Consider the following 16,837-nt stretch of genomic DNA (forward strand, 5'->3'; position numbering starts at 1 on the left):
CCGCGGACTCCGGTTCCACAGGCCAACCGCGGACTCCGGTTCCACAGGCCAACCGCGGACTCCGGTTCCACAGGCCAACCGCGGACTCCGGTTCCACAGGCCAACCGCGGACTCCGGTTCCACAGGCCAACCGCGGACTCCGGTTCCACAGGCCAACCGCGGACTCCGGTTCCACAGGCCAACCGCGGACTCCGGTTCCACAGGCCAACCGCGGACTCCGGTTCCACATAATTTCCCTAATTTGTGCTACATCTTTAAGTGGTTTGGATTTTTTCATCATAACTATTACAGATAAAGTGGCCTGTATAAGAACAGAAGAAAACCTGAAGTTGTTGCCCATGGGTACCAGGTTTCATCTTTCATTTACTGGATTGAAACAAGGAATCTTATTTGCTGCTATAATTGTTTTACATTTCTCCTAAGCATGAGCCAATAACTTGTTCTAGGAAGAGTGACAAGTCACTAACACTCCCCAGTGTGTTAGCCAAGAAAACTAAAAACAGGTGCTCAATGGGCACATCCCATCTGGCTTCTGTGTAGTGTTCGTGTGATTATTACTGAAGAAGTTTTTCCTGTAGAACTAAAGGGGCAAGGAATCACCGTCCAACCCCAAAAAAAAAAAAAAAACAACTTAAAGTTCGAGAGAGAGAGGGCGATCGAGAGGGCGATCGAGAGGGCGATCGAGAGGGCGATCGAGAGAGAGAGAGAGAGAGAGAGAGAGAGAGAGAGAGAGAGACCTGCTCCATGGGGCTTAAAAAATTGCCGGCAGAGCTCTGCTTACAGGAGTGAGACTGAGGCTCATCTGTAATAAGTACGGAAATGCACCTTTGTGTTTACTACCAAAATCACTCATATATCATTTTTGTAAGTGGCAAATACGACTGAAGAGGATAATAATGGGGGAGATTTACTAAAAAAAACTGGTTTACACAAAATCTGGTGCAGCTGAGCATAGTAACCAGCTTCAGCTTGTTTAATAAAACCTTGAAGCTGATTGGTTACTATGCACAGCTGCACCAGATTCTTTGTGCGCCAGTTTTAGTAAAATCTCCCCCAAAATGTAGTGCCAAAGTAAAAGCCATTGGGGAACAAAAAAATAAATACAAAAAAATGACAAATCCAAAGTGGATTGTTATAGGACGACATTAAAATCTGTTGTGATCAGTAGCATTTTCCAGTTTTTTTTTTGTATTAAACCAGTTAATGAAATTAAAAGGAGACATAAAATCAGGGAAGAATCAGCAGCAAAAAAAAAAAAAACACACAAGAGAAGCCGCAAAATGTTTGGGGACTGATAGGAAGCATCTGCATAGACCGTCAGGTTAACAACTGAAAAATTGAACACAATTGTAAAATTAACCATGGTTAATCCCAGTAAATGTACTTCTAAGAATGGTTAAAGTATCTCTTTTAAAAAAAAAAAAAAATCCAAGATATATTATACATTGTTGTTGTCTAGCATTGTATATAAACGCCGTTCTCAACTGTAGAAACTGAAGTTTTGTAAAACGCATTGGCTCGATTTAGTTCCCAGAGAGTTTTTTTTCAGGTCACAAAACAGCTGTATTTAGTATTCGTGAGAAGTGCGTTTCAGAGCAGGAAATTGCAGCGATCCAGACAGTCTAATTGTTTGCTGCATCAGCCTGCCGGGTCCAGCCTTCTTCTTCCACCCCAGAGTCATACTCTTCCTCTGTCACCTCTTTATTTTGGGTTCTGGAACAAAAAGGGAAAAAAAAAAAACAAACAAAATTAACCACTTGCCTACTGGGCACTTTCACCCCTTTTCTGCCCAGGCCCAAATTTTCAGCATTCAGCACTGTTGCACTTTCAATGAAAATTGCACGGTCATGCAACACTGTACCAATATTAGAGATAATATTAGGAGACAGAGAATATATATATTTTTTTTGAGACAGTTCTTTTGGCGGCATATAACCACCCCCCGCCCACCATATAGACCAATCACATGTAAACAAGGAAATGCCAGTTAGCTTTCCTCACACTGACAGCGTGTGAGGAGAGCCAATAATAAGCATTTCCTCTCAGGGGAGACCTGTACAGGTAATCAGGGAACAGATTGTCAGTGCAGGAGAAAAATTTAGAACATTTTCTAACAGAAACAAAGACATTTTCATCTTGTTTTTTTTAGCAAAACCCCCCCCCCAAAAAACGCAGTGGTGATTAAATACCACCAAAAGAAAGCGGTGTCTCAAAAAAAAAAAAAATGCTAAAAATATCATTTGGGTACTGCATTGCATGACCGCGCAGGAAGCTGAAAATTGGCCTTGGCAGGAAGGGGATTAAAGTGTTCAGTATTGAAGCAGATAATCACTGGGTTTTTTATTTTTTGCCAAACAAAAAAAAAAAAAAAAAAACTGAAAATTTTGAATTAAAAAGTTTTAGTTTGTTATAAAATTAGTCATTTTTTTCAGCGCCACTGAGGATCACTGTTGGGGCTGCACTGATCATCAGGACACTGATAATCAGTGCCCCGATTATCAGTGAAGATGTCCCCTGTGTGGATTGCCGATTAGCGGCTCTCCTCTCATGCGCTGTCAGCATGAGGAGAGGACTAGGAAATTAATTAAAAAGCGTCTGCTTCCGCATGTTTTTGTGTGCGCAAATGGAGACTTCCACTGAACCAATATCAGTGGAGCTACTACAGGCTCCGCCTTGCTCAGCAGGGATCGCTCCGTTGATCCCCGCTGAACAGGGAGATGACAGATCCGTCTTTGCACACTGTGCAGGGATGGACCTGTCAGAGTGCCGCTCTCCTCTATGGGGGATCGGATGGAGGACTGTAGAGTCTGTTTTCATTCGATGGATGGATGGAAAAAAAAAGGGTTTCCATCCGTCATACTTTAGCGGATCGGAGCGGGTCAGATGTCAGCGGACATGTCACTGCTGACATCCGTCGCTCCACAGACCTGTATGGAGCGTCCGTTCAGGTCCGCCTAAAAAAAAAAAAAAAAACTGACAGGCGGACCGTGTGAAAAGGGGCCCTAATGCAATTGCTGGGGGAGAGCAGGTACTTTACTCATCTACACAAGGAATTCAGACTTACCTAATGTAACCAGGCTCTTTCTTTCCTTCCACTACGTCCTGATCAACCTCCACGCACACTATGTCAGAGTTCGGAACCTCAAACATTGGCTCAAGAAGCAGCTTTTCCTAAAATGGTAAACAATTTAGAGTTAAAAAAAAAAAAAAAAAAATACAATCGAGTCAATGATACATCAAAATACATCCATACCTCCCAAACAAAAAAATGCATGGCATCATTCACTTTTAGGGTTTGTGCATGATGAAATTCATGGTACTAATGGCTTAGTCTTTCCCCCAAACTTTTGCGTTTCCTTTTTATACACATTTTGAAGCAGTGACTGTTGACTCACCGTCATTTTAAATTACTTTGATAAGCGCCTTGAGGCAATTCAGTTCGCATTTGCAGCGCTATACAAGTCTTTTTCATTTATTCATTCATTAGCGATTTAGAAAAAAGTTCCACGAGATAGTTTACTTAGCCACTTCAGCTCCGGACCAGGACATTTTTTTGCCATCACTACACTAATTTAACTGGCAGTCATGTAACACTGTACCCAAAATTTAAATTAAAATTTTTTTTTTTTCCCCACACAAATAGAGCTCTCTTTTGGTGGTATTTGATCACCACATTATATAAACGAAAAAGACTAAAAATTAAAAAAAAAAATTAATTTGAAATCACATGTACACGATTGTGCCTGTACCTACCGTCCGCTCGCAGCATTGTTACATTTAGTTTAACATATCTTTGCAAAGGAAAAAGACTTGTGCATATATAACCAGTTCAAAAGCAGACAGACCCTTTCAGATTCAGTATACAGTCAGCAAATTTCTGTAACCGCAGACAAACCCCTCAGAATAAATAATTTGCGCTTTTTGCAGGAAAAAAAAAAAAAGAAAAGCATAAAAAATGTGTTGGTGCATAAGAATCGAGCTCACCATGATTGACCGGAGTCCTCTAGCACCAGTTTTTCGTTCCAAAGCCAGTCTAGCTATTGCTCTTAGAGCACCTTCAGTAACATTCAACTCGCACTGCAAAATGGACACAAGTTTTAAAATTTAAACACACAGCAAAAATGTATTCCCAACTTACATTCTTAAATTAAAACTGAAAAGGCACACCTTTTTTCATTCTTAATTTTTGGATGAGGGGGCTATTTTAGCCTCCAACAGTCATCACAATTTTCTCCTCGTGGAGCCGCTTCCCCCGCCAGGAGTCCACAATGGCTCCGCAGGAGGGATTCCCCCATCCTCATCAAACACTGACTTTGGATGCAGTAAAGAAAATACGCTACCGTCTATGACAGGCTTAAAAAGTGAATGTAAAGGCTTGTTTATTTTTTATTGAACTAACGAACATGTTATACTTACCTCCACTGTGCAGCTCGTTTTGCACAGAGTGGCCCCGAACATCCTCTTCTGGGGTCCCCCACCGGTGCTGGTAGCTCCTCCACGCATCAGATAACCCCCTAGGAGAAGCGCTCTCCCGGGGGGGGGTTATCTTTCGGGCATGTTCCTGAGTCCAGCATTTGCGTCTATAGACAAGAATGCCGGACTCGGCCCTGCCACCCGGGTCATTGAATTTGATTGACAGCAGCGGGAGCCAATGGCTGCGCTGCTATCAATTTATCCAAACAACAGTCGGGACCCCGTGCAGAGAGGGACAGCGCGTCTCCGCCGAGGGAAATTCGGGGCTCGGGTAAGTAAAACGGGGGGGTTGGGTGGCCGGTCACTGCCAGGTGTTTTTTCCCCTTAATGCATAGGATGCATTAAGGGGAAAAAACAAAGGAGGGTTTACAACTCCTTGAGACCCCCATCACACTGGGGCGCTTTGCAGGCGCTACAGCGCTAACAATAGCGCCTGCAAAACACCCTGAAAGAGCCGCTGCTGTCTCTCCAGTGCCAAAGCCCCAAGGGCTTTGACACTGAAGCGGTGCGCTGGTTGGACGCTAAAAAAAGTCCTGCTAGCAGCATCTTTGGAGCAGTGAAGGAGCGGTGTTATACACCGCTCCTGCCCATTGAAATCAATGGGGCAGCGCGGCTATACCGCCGGTATAGAGCTGCCGTGCTTTGCGGTGGTTTTAACCCTTTCGCGGCTGGTTTTTAACCCTTTCTCGGCCACTAGCAGGGGGTAAAAGCGCCCTGCTAGCGGCCAAATAGCGCTGTGAAATTGACGTTAAAGCGCTGCTAAAAATAGCGGCGCTTTACCGCCGGCATCGCCCCTGCCACAATGTGAAAGGGGCCTTAAGGCTACTTATTGCTGTTATGCTACTCATTCATCCAGCAAGCTAAGAAGTGTGTGGGGGGGGGGGGGGGGATAGGGAAGGAAAATGCCGGTAACCAACCAGTGGGCCTTTGTTTTGAGGACACCTAGCCTAGCTTTCAGCAATGACCAGCTGCAAGTACAGACTTACCTTTGTTATAAAGCGCAGATAACTATACTGTGACAAATGGTCAGCAAGAGCAGTTACTTGCAAAGAGATGGCATGATACCATTTTTTAAGACAACATATACAGGGGGAAAAAAAAAAACAAAAAAAAAACTGCAATTGCGTGTTGACAGCTGACCCTAGAAGTCCCAAAATAAAAACAAAAAACAAACCTTATCCATGCTGAACAGAGCCTGGTACTGTGGAACAACAGCATTTCTGGGTTCTGTGAGAATACGCACAAGGGTCTCCTCATCAAGGCTATGAAGCGGTACCACTACAGGAAGACGTCCCACAAACTCCGGGATCATGCCAAACTCTATAAGGTCCCTGGCCTCTACAAGTCGCAATAACCGGTCTTTCTCCTCGATGTCCTGCACGGCGTTAGATTCTGCGCTGGCATTCGCTAGGTCAGCTGCTGCTGCCGCTCGCCGTCCTTTACCCAAGTTAGAGGTTATGCCAAATCCCAGATACTGAAGAGAGAAGAAAAAGGAGGAGGTTAGATCTTGATGTACACACCAAAGATTGTGAAATGCTGAGTAACAATCCATCACATACGGTAATTGTCTGCACGCCAAGGACCAACCTGTAAATGCACTGAGCTCATCATACAAAAACTTCTATACCCGAAGACACTTGTGCTTCAGCCAGTCTCCTTTATGCTAGAAGAACGCCAGGCATAGTATATTTATATAGTTACACAGTCCAGCCTGGGCCAATGTAATTCTGTATATACAGCATACCTAGCCGATACCCTGGAAGCTGGAAATTACTTAACCCACTTCCAGCCCAGGTCAATTCTGGCATTTTTCTCCTACATGTTTTTTTTTTTTTTTTACAACACACCAATATCTTAAGGGCCTGCTGATTATCGGCATGGCCAATATTCACATTTTTCAAACTATAAATCAGACAGAACTGTACAGATATTGGTCAGACCTCCGCGCGGCACTCGCTGCAGTCTCTGCCAATCGGCCAGCAGTGCGGCAGAGAAGATCTCACTGCCCACCTCCCATCACCGCTGTTCCGCCCCTACAGCAAGGCCGCAAAGGCTGCTCGACAGAGCTGAAGGCAAGCAGAGATTTTTACATCATCTCTCACCTCCCGCATGTGGAAGTTTACCCGCTCCTCGGACGAGGCTGCCAGAAGTGGTGTAAGTAGGGCTGGGGAAAAAATTTGAATCTTGAATCGAGTTGAGAGGTCAAATCGATTTTTTATTTTTTTTTTTTCCACCAGGACTGGCGCTGACACCGCGCCGGTCCTGAGGAGCTGCGGGCAGGAGTTTGGGTGAGGCCACAGCTTCGGCCTAGTTAGCGAGGCCAGACGACGCGGACTAGGCCGAAGCCGCGGCCTTGCCTAAAAACTCCTGCCCGCAGCTCCTCAGGACCGGCGCTGTGTCAAAAAAAAAAAAAAAAAACATACATTTTCGCTGATTTTTTTTGGAGAAAATCGCCCAGCTCTAAGTGTAAGCAGTGACTAGCTGCATCTGGGTGGCAGGTGAAGAAAATTTTATATATATATATATATATATATATATATATATATATATATATATATATATATATATATATATATGTATATATATATATATATATTTTATTAGCGATATATATAATCTCTATCTATTAGTGAATATAAAAAGTCTAAAAGACGACAAAAGATAAAATCATTTCAGAACTTTTGCCACCTTTAATCTGACCTATAAACTGCACAACTCAAATGAACAAACTGAATTATTTTAGGTGGAGGGAAGTAAAAAATTAAATATGGTTGCATAAGTGTGCACTCCCTTAAACTTATTTTGTTGAAGCATCTTTTGATTGTATTACAACACTCAGTCTTTTTGGGTATCAGCATGGCACATCTTGACTTGGCAATATTTGTCCACTCTTCTTACCAAAAACACTCCAAATCTGTCAGATTGTGAGGGCATCTCCTGTGCACAGCCTACTTTAGATCACCCCACAAATTTTCAAAAATCGGATTCAGGTCTGGGCCATTCCAAAACTTTATTCATCTGGTGAAGCCATTCCTTGGTTGATTTGGATGTATGCTTTGGGCTGTTGTCATGCTGAAAGATTTAGTTCCTCTTCATGTTCAACTTTCTAACAGAAGCCTAAAGGTTTTGTGCCAATATTGATTAGTATTTGGAACTGTTCATAATTTCCTCTACCTTGACATAGGCCCCTGTTCCAGCTGATGAAAAACAGCCCCAAAGCATGATGCTGCCACCACCATGCTTCACAGTGGGTATGGTGTTCTTTTGGTGATGCACAGCGTTTTTTTGCACCAAACATCTTTATGAAATATGGCCAAAAAGGTTCAACTTTTTTTCTTTTAGACCACAACGCATTTTCCCCCCAAATGCTTTTGAGAGACTACTTACTTTTCTTCGTAAGAAAGGGCTTCTGTCTTTCCACTCTACCCCATAGCCCAGACATATGAAGAATACGGGAGATTGTCACATGTACCACACAGCCAGTACTTGCCAGATATTCCTGCAGCTCCTTTAATGTTTCTGTAGTCCTCTTGGCAGCCTCCCTGACCAGTTTTCTTCTCGTCTTTTCATCAATTTGAGGGACGTCCAGTTCTTGGTAATGTCACTGTTTCTTATTTTCTCCACTTGATGATGACCGTCTTCATTGTGTTCCATGGTATATCTATCTAATGCCTTGGAAATTCTTTTGTACCCTTCACCTGACTGATATCTTTCAACAATGAGATCCCTCTGATGCTTTGAAAGCCCTCTGTGGAGCATGACTTTTGCTGTAGGATGGGACCAAGGCTGCTTTCACACTGGGGCGGGCGTTGATGGTAAAACGCTAGTTTTAGCTCTGCTTTACTGTAGTTTTAGTGGCGCTATTCGGCCGCTAGCGGGGCGCTTTTAACCCCCGCTAGCAGCCGAATAAAGGGTTAAATGCGCCCGTGTAGTGCTTTGGCAGCGTTTCCCATTCATTTTAATGGCCAGGAGTGATGGAGGAGCGGTGTATACACTGCTTGAAAATGCTGCTTGCAGGACTTTTTCCCAACGTCCTCCAAACGCACCGCCCCAGTGTGAAAACACTCGGGCTTTCACACTAGAGATGCAGGGGAGGCATTTTTCAGGCACCATTTTTAGCCCAAAAGTGCCAGAAAAACACCCCAGTGTGAATGGGGTCTCAGAAAATGTCAAGAAAGACCTACTAGAACAGCTGAACTTTATTTGGTGTTAATCAGAGGCACTTTAAAATGATGGCAGGTGTGTACTGACTCCTATTTAACATGAGTTTGAATGCGATTGCTTAACTCGGAACACAGCTACATCCCCAGTTATAAGAGGGTATGCACACTTATGAAACCACATTATTTTCGTTTTTTAATTTTAGTTTTTTTTTTTTTATTGAATAGTAAAGTTGATAGGTCACGTAAAAAAGGTGGAAAAAGTTCTGAAATGATTTTTCTTGGTCTCATTTTTTTACCTCACAGAAAACTGACATTTTACAGGGGTGTGTAGACTTTATATCCACTGTATACACACACATCTCATGTGAGTACACCCCTCACATTTTTGTAAATATTCTGTTGTATCTTTTCACTGAAGAAATGACACTTGTCTACAATGTAAAGTAGTGAGTGTACAGCTTGTATAACAGTGTAAATTTGCTGTCCCCTCAAAATAACTCAACACACAGCCATTAATGTCTAAACCGCTGGCAACAAAAGTCAGTACACCCCTAAGTGAAAATGTCCAAATTGGGCCCAATATTGTCAATATTTTGTGTGGCCACCATTATTTTCCAGCACTGCCTTAACCCTCTTAGGCATGGAGTTCACCAGAGCTTCACAGGTTGTCACTGGAGTCCTCTTCCCCTCCTCCATGATGACATCACAGAGCTGGTGGATGTTAGAGACCTTGTGCTCCTCCACCTTCCATTTGAGGATTCCCCAAAGATGCTCAATAGGGTTTAGGTCTGGAGACATTTTTGGCCAGTCCATCACCTTTACCCTCAGCTTCTTTAGCAAGGCAGTGGTTGTCTTGGAGGTGTGTTTGGGGTCGTTATGTTGGAATACTGCCCTGCGGTCCAGTCTCTGAAGGGAGGGGATCATGCTCTGCTTCAGTATGTCACAGTACATGTTGGCATTCATGGTTCCCTCAATGAACTGTAGCTCCCCAGTGCCGGCAGCACTCATGCAGCCCCAGACCATGACACTCCCACCACCATGCTTGACTGTAGGCAAGACACACTTGTCTTTGTACTCCTCACCTGGTTGCCCCCACACACGCTTGTCACCATCTGAACCAAATAAGTTTATCTTGGTCTCATCAGACCACAGGACATGGTTCCAGTAATCCATGTCCTTAGTCTGCTTGTCTTCAGCAAACTGTTTGCAGACTTTCTTGTGCATCATCTTTAGAAGAGGCTTCCTTCTGGGACGACAGCCATGCAGATCAATTTGATGCAGTGTGTGGCGTATGGTCTGAGCACTGACAGGCTGACCCCCCACCCCTTCAACCTCTGCAGCAATGCTGGCAGCACTCATACATTTCCCAAATAACCTCTGGATATGACGCTGAGCACGTGACCTCAACTTTTTTGGTGGACCATGGCGAGGCCTGTTCTGAGTGGAACCCGTCCTGTTAAACTGCTGTATGGTCTTGGCCACCCTGCTGCAGCTCAGTTTCAGGGTCTTGGCAATCTTCTTATAGCCTAGGCCACCCTTATGTAGAGAAAAAAATTTTTCCTCAGAGAGTTCTTTGCCATGAGGTGCCATGTTGAACTTCCAGTGACTAGTATGACAGAGAGAGTGCTAACACCAAATTTAACACACCTGCTCCCCATTCACACCTGAGACCTTGTAACACTAAGGAGTCACATGACACTAGGGAGAGAAAACTAATTAGGCCCAATTTGGACATTTTCACTTAGGGGTGTACTCACTTTTTGTTGCCAGTGGTTTAGACATTAATGGCTGTGTGTTGAATTATTTTGAGGGGACAGCAAGTTTACACTGTTTTACAAGCTGTACACTCACTACTTTACATTGTATCAAAGTATCATTTCTTTAGTTTTGTCACATGAAGATAAAATATTTAGAAAAATGTGAGGGTTGTACTCACTTTTGTGAGATACTGTACATACTGGAATTTTTTTTAATTTGTACTAGTAATGGCGTCAATCAGCAACTTGCAGCGAGACTGCGATAAAGCAATCTGACACTTTGTGGGAACCAGTGACACCAATAGTGATCAGTGCTAAAAATATGCACTGTCACTGTACTAATGACACTGGCTCGAAAGGGGTTAAACATAGGGCAATCAAAGGGTTAACTGTGTGCCTAGTCAGTGTGTGTGTACTGTATGTGCTGCTTTCACTAAGGGATGCGTTTTGCAGGGAAAGAAAAGTCGAGCACATCCCCGCTGACAGGACAGAGCCCTGTTCAGTCTTCCTCCAACGATCATTCATTGGCTGTCACCCGTGGATCGGCACGTCCTCTACCCGGAGATAGAGCTATAATTCTGCACATTTGCCAACCGCATGCTGAAGCAGGCTACAGTGCGGGCGAGGAGGAGAGGATTGTCTGCCATAACGTGCTAGTAAGCAATGCTTTTTTTTTTCCTCCTGAGACGTTACTTTAAGAAGACTTAAAGCGGAACATCACAAAAGAGGTGAAGTTTTGCTTGTTTGGCACTCAGTTATCCTGGGGGGGTGGGGGGCACATCACAGGTGCCAGAAAACTGCAGAACCATTCATAAAAAGGCAGCACGGCTCGTGGATGGGCAGTGGGAAGCAGCCCGCTTCCCTTAGTCAAGATGGCGGGGCTATGGACCTGAAGCCCAGTGAACCGACTTATGTGAGGACAGCACTGGATTCCTAGACAGGCAAGTGTCCCTATATTCAAAGTCCGCAGCTAAAGAATTTGTACAGCAGACTTATTTTTTTTTTTTACTGAAGCTCCTCTTTAAGAGAGTTGCTCAAATTTTGATTGCTCTCCTGTACGGAGAGTTCCTTATTTCTTGCACATATCAGGAATGAATATTCGCTTTCCTAACACTAAACCGCCTCTCTGCCAATCAGGTGCTCGGGTCTGTTACCTGTCGCCTGATAGGCTTTCAATAGCGCGGCGCCTGTTTCAGCCAAATCAGGAGGAGAGGACGGGAGATGGAGGACGGCAGGAGACACATGGAGGACCCCGCTCATTGCAGTCACCCCCGCTGCCCCACCAAGACAGGGTAAGTGCTGGGCAGACGGCAAGCGGGCATCACAGTGGCAGCAGCTGATTTTTTTTCCTTCAAAATTTTTTGCGCCCCCCCCAAAAAAATTTTGAGCACTAGCCGCCACTGCTGCTCAGTGTGTCCTACTTCTACTATATATTGATGTGAACTGTTTTACAAAGTTGCATTTTAAAATAACCTCAACAATTGTTAGAGTCAGAATGTTTTTTTGTTATGCCTCAAACAACTTCAAATTTAACTTGTGGGAAGCAGAGAACTCTTCACATCAGAATTGGTAGCGCGAGAAAAAAAACAAAAAAAAAAAACACACAAAACTGCCATCACGTCAGTGAATTGAGAGGACGACACTGTAGTCAGCATCTCAGACATGAAAATGCTGACAGCAGGGCTATAGCCAGCATATGTAAACACTGGAAAAATGACTGACCTCTGCTAAAAAAAAAAAAAAAAAAAAAAAAAAAAAAAAAAAAAAAGGTATGCAAACTTGAAAAGCAGCTTTGCACATTCATGTTTGCCTGCTACAGAGTGTGGAAAAAAACCAACGGTATTCCTGTTGCCCTTCCATGTGCACCTTACTGCAAAGTCTAGTTATAGGTTGGGGTCGTTGCCAATCGGTAATAACTTCCTGAGAAAAAGCGGTAAGCATCATAAAAAACACAATCCTTGTATTACATTAAAGAAGTTGTAAAGTCAGAAGGTTTTTTTTTTTTTTATCTTAATAAAAGGAACTGCAGTCTGCTCACATAATTTTTAATAAAAACCATCTTCGCCACTCTGTAGCTTCCCTCCAATCACTTTGCATATTTATATATAAAAGGTGTGTAAATGGATGCAATGTGCAAGTAGTGTCATGCAATCCATGTGCTTTTTAGATGGTAATGAACATTTCCTTGCATTCCTTTCTCTTTACAGGACCCTGAAAACCAATCACCGCCTTCAGGATTTCTAAGGGTGTAAATTTTTGATTTCACTCTTCACTGCCTATCACAGTTTCGGAGGCCATGGAATGCCCAGGTGGCACAAACCCCCCCCCCCCCCCCCCCCAAATGACCCCATTTTGGAAAGTAGACACCCCAAGCTATTTGCTGAGAGGCATGGTGAGTATTTTGCAGCTCTCATTTGTTTTTGAAAATGAAGACAGACAAGAAAACATTTTTTTTTCTTTTCAATTTTCAAAACTTTGTGACAAAAAGCGAGGTCTGCAAAATACTCACTATACCTCTCAGCAAATAGCTTGGGGTGTCTACTTTCCAAAATGGGGTCATTTGGGGGGGGGGTTTTGTGCCACCTGGGCTTTCCATGGCCTCCGAAACTGTGATAGGCAGTGAAGAGTGAAATCAAAAATTTACTGACACCATGCAGTAATCAGAAAAAAAAAAAAAACAAACAAACAAAGCCGGCCGCCTCGGGCACCGGGGGGTCCGATCGGACCCCCCCTCCCGCGGGAGGCAGATAACGTACAGGTACGCGATTCTGCCGACGTACATCGGCGTGAGGTGGTCGGCAAGTGGTTAACTGACAATTGTGGTCGCGCGATCCTGTACACAAATAAAATAAATAAAATGTGTGTTCTGCTACATGTTTTTGGTAAAAATTCCAATAAGCGTATATTGATTTGTAGACGCTATAACATTCGCGCAAACCAAGGATTTTTATGGAGTTTATTTTTTTACTAGTAATGGCATGAACAGTGACTTAGCAGGACTATGACATTGCGGCAGACAATGCAGACACTTTACACTTTTTGGGGACCGGTGACACCAAATTCAGTGATCATTGCTAAATAATATGCATGGTCACTGTACTAATGGCAGGGAAGAGGTTATCAGGGGCTAAGGGTTAAGTGTGCCTAGGGAGTGCTTTCTAGCTTGGGGGGAGAGACACTAACTGGAGGAAGACAGATCTGTGTTTCTGTTCAGTAGAAACACAAGCTCTCCATCTTCCCCTCACAAAAATGACAGTCTGCCTCTCCAGAGAACAATCAGCGGGTCCCAGTGGACATTGCGTCCGCCGGACCCACTGATTGGCTCTCGCTGTGTCCAATCAAAGAGGGTCGCCGGCAGCACGCGCCCCAGACCCTATGCACGAAATCACATACCTGTATGTGATTTCACGCAGGGAGAGCAGCCCTGCCACAGTATATCTGCGCGGGGAAGGGCAGTCCTTCTAGGGGTTGTAAGCCTTTCGTGTTTTTTCACATTAATGCTTCCTATGCATTAAGGTAAAACAACTTCTGGCAGTGACCGCCCCCCCCGCCCTCCTGTTTTACTTACCTGAGCCCCTTCATTCACTCGGCGGAGACGCTCTGTCCCTCTCTGCATGGGGTCCCGGCTCTTGATTGGATAGATTGATAGCAGCAGGAGCCAATGGCTGTGCTGCTGTCAATCAAATCCAACGACGCGGGCGCCGGGGGGGCGAGTCAGGCATTCGTGTCTATGGAAGTTACAGTGGAACCATAGGCAAAACTTTTCCATCTTGGACAGCGCAAGGAAGGGATATAACCCAGTCAGGATTTTTTTTTGCCATGTATGTCCCATTTTGGAGATTTCCCTTTGCTTTCTGTCCCATAGCCAAAACCGGAAGGGAGATGAACGATTGAGGACCGGGAGAACGAATTGGCCGGCACCGGAAGAGAGCCATAGAGATTTCCAAGGGACAGATGGTCCCCGGCAATCTCTATGATCCTCGGTAGCCCGGGCGCGACATTATGAGGTCACGTCAGGGCCGCAAAGTAAGCAAAGCCGAGAACTTGGCTAGAAAAGCATCAGATCGGCAATTTATTTTTTGAACCGATGCTTTTCAGTCTGGAGGAGAGATGTGGGGTCTTGTAGACCCCACATCTCTCCATAAGGGTGGACCTGTCACGCACCGTTCCTATTACAAGGGATGTTTAGGAATAAAAGGGATCCCAAAAAAAATTTAAATATTGTATGTATGTATGAAGTTTGCACACAGAAGCAAACGCATATGCAAGGCGCGCCCACATATGTAAACGGCATCCAAACCACACATGTGAGGTATCACCGCGAACGTTAGAGTGAGAGCAATAATTCTAGCACAGACCTACTCCAACTAGGTAACCTGTAAAAAAATTTGCCTATGGAGATTAAGCACCGAAGTTTGGTGCCATACCACGAGTGTGCGCAATGTGACATGTGAGGTATCCATTTACTCGGTGTATCAGTCACATTATACAATAAAAAAAAAAAAAGCCAACTTTACAGTTTTCTTTTTTTTTTTGATTCATGAAAAATGTTTTTGTTTTTTGGAAAAACAAACGCGTTTGAAAAAATAGAATTTTTCAAACAGCTTACCTGTAAAATCCTTTTCTTGGAGTACATCATAGGACACAGAGCCTCAAGTAATTACTTGGTGGGTTATGGGCCTACCTTCAGGTGTTGACACTGGTATAACCAATACAGGAAGTTGACTCCCCTATATAACCCCTACTCCTTCCAGGAGTCCTTCGTTTTTGTAGCCAAGCAATATAAGCAATATACTCTCACCCCATAAAACAGAGGGGCGGGAGCTCTGTGTCCTATGATGCACTCCAAGAAAAGGATTTTACAGGTAAGCCGTTTTAAAAATCCCATTTTCTTTATCGTACATCATAGGACACAGAGCCTCAAGTAATTACTTGGTGGGATGTCCCATAGCAATGCTACTTGAGGGGAGGGAGACAACCCGTAGGGCACCCCAGACCTTGAGGAATTATACTGCTGCCTGCAGCACACTGCGCCGAAGGCGATATCCTCATTCCATCTTACATCTACTTGATAAAATTTTGTAAATGTATGCACTGAAGACCAAGTCGCGGCCTTGCAGATCTGAGATGTAGGCCTGGTGACGCACTGCCCAAGAAGCACCAACCGCTCTGGTAGAGCGCGCCTTAACTTGGAAAGGGGGAATCTTTCCCTTTAAATCATAAGTTTGAATTATAACCTGCCGAATCCACTTAGCCACAGTGGATTTTGACGCTGCCTGTCCTTTCTTAGGACCCTCTGGCAGAATAAATAAGACAGTCTTACAAATCTGAGCAGTTTTCTTTAACTAGATCTTCACTGCTCTCACCACATCAAGACAATGTAGTGACTTTTCTTCTTTGGAACATGGTTTTGGAAAAAACCATGTCAGGACAAGATCTTCATTCAGATGAAAGCCTGAAACCACTTTTGACAAAAAGCCTGGACGAGGGCGTAACACCACTCTGTCCTCGTGAATAACCAACATGGTTTTGGAAAAAAACGGCAGGACAATATCTTGGTTCAGGTGGAAACCTGAGACCACTTTTGGTAAAAAACCTGGACGAGGGCCCAACACCACTCTGTCCTCAGGAATAACCAAATATGGCTCTTTACAGGAAAGAGCAGCCAATTCTGAAACCCTCCTTGCTGAGGATATAGCAACCAAAAATATCAGCTTCCTAGTCAGAAGGACTAAGGGAACATGCTGTAATGGTTCAAATGGCAGTTTTTGTAACACTGACAAAACTAAAATTCAAGTCCCAAGAGCTTAAGGGTGATTTAACTGGTGGATTAATCCGCATCACTCCTCGTATGAAACCCAGGACTAATGAATGCGTAGCAAGTGGTCTTTGAAATAAAAATTGATAAGGCTGAGACTTGGCCCTTAATAGTACTCAGGGCCAACTTCATCTCTACGCCTACTTGTAGAAAGGCAAGAATTCTGCCTATAATATATCTCCGAGGGTGCCAATCCTTGGATTCACACCAGAAAACATAAGCTTTCCAGACTCTATAATATATAGCTCTAGAAGCTGGCTTCCTAGCATTAAAGTAGAAATAACTGCCCTGGAAAGCCCACGTTTCTTCAGAATGTGGGTCTCAATAGCCAGGCTGTTAAATTTAGCATTCGTAAAGTAGGATGGAATATCAGCCCCTGTGAGAGCAGGTCTGGCCTTAGTGGAAGGGACCACAGATCATCCACTGCCATCTTTACAACCTCTGCATACCATGACCTTCTGGGCCATGCTGGTGCTGCCAGAATTACCGGTTTTCTTTCCAGCTTGATCCTGCAAAGAAGTCAAGGCAGCAACTGAATAGGGGGAAATGCATAGATCAGTAAAATCTGATCCCACAGTATCATCAACGCATCTGTTCTGCATGCGAATGGATCCTTTGTTGTGGAC

At 44.1% G+C, this 16,837-nt stretch overlaps 1 protein-coding gene across 2 annotated transcripts in view; it reads right to left on the reverse strand.

The window, feature by feature from the left end:
• Positions 1–696: 696 nt before the first annotated feature.
• CLPX (caseinolytic mitochondrial matrix peptidase chaperone subunit X) overlaps positions 697–16,837 on the reverse strand; it is an 85,070-nt gene continuing 68,929 nt past the window's right edge. For both annotated transcript variants that reach the window (XM_073618346.1, XM_073618345.1), the window contains 4 exons: positions 5,648–5,947; positions 3,985–4,077; positions 3,065–3,171; positions 697–1,713 (listed from right to left, as the gene is read on the reverse strand). In XM_073618346.1, coding sequence (XP_073474447.1) covers positions 1,623–1,713; positions 3,065–3,171; positions 3,985–4,077; positions 5,648–5,947 — 591 coding nt within the window. In that variant the 3' untranslated portion in view covers positions 697–1,622. The remainder of the gene's footprint in view (positions 1,714–3,064; positions 3,172–3,984; positions 4,078–5,647; positions 5,948–16,837) is intronic.

Source organism: Aquarana catesbeiana, linkage group LG03 (assembly GCF_042186555.1).
Source record: "Aquarana catesbeiana isolate 2022-GZ linkage group LG03, ASM4218655v1, whole genome shotgun sequence".
Taxonomy (NCBI): Eukaryota; Metazoa; Chordata; class Amphibia; order Anura; family Ranidae; genus Aquarana; species Aquarana catesbeiana.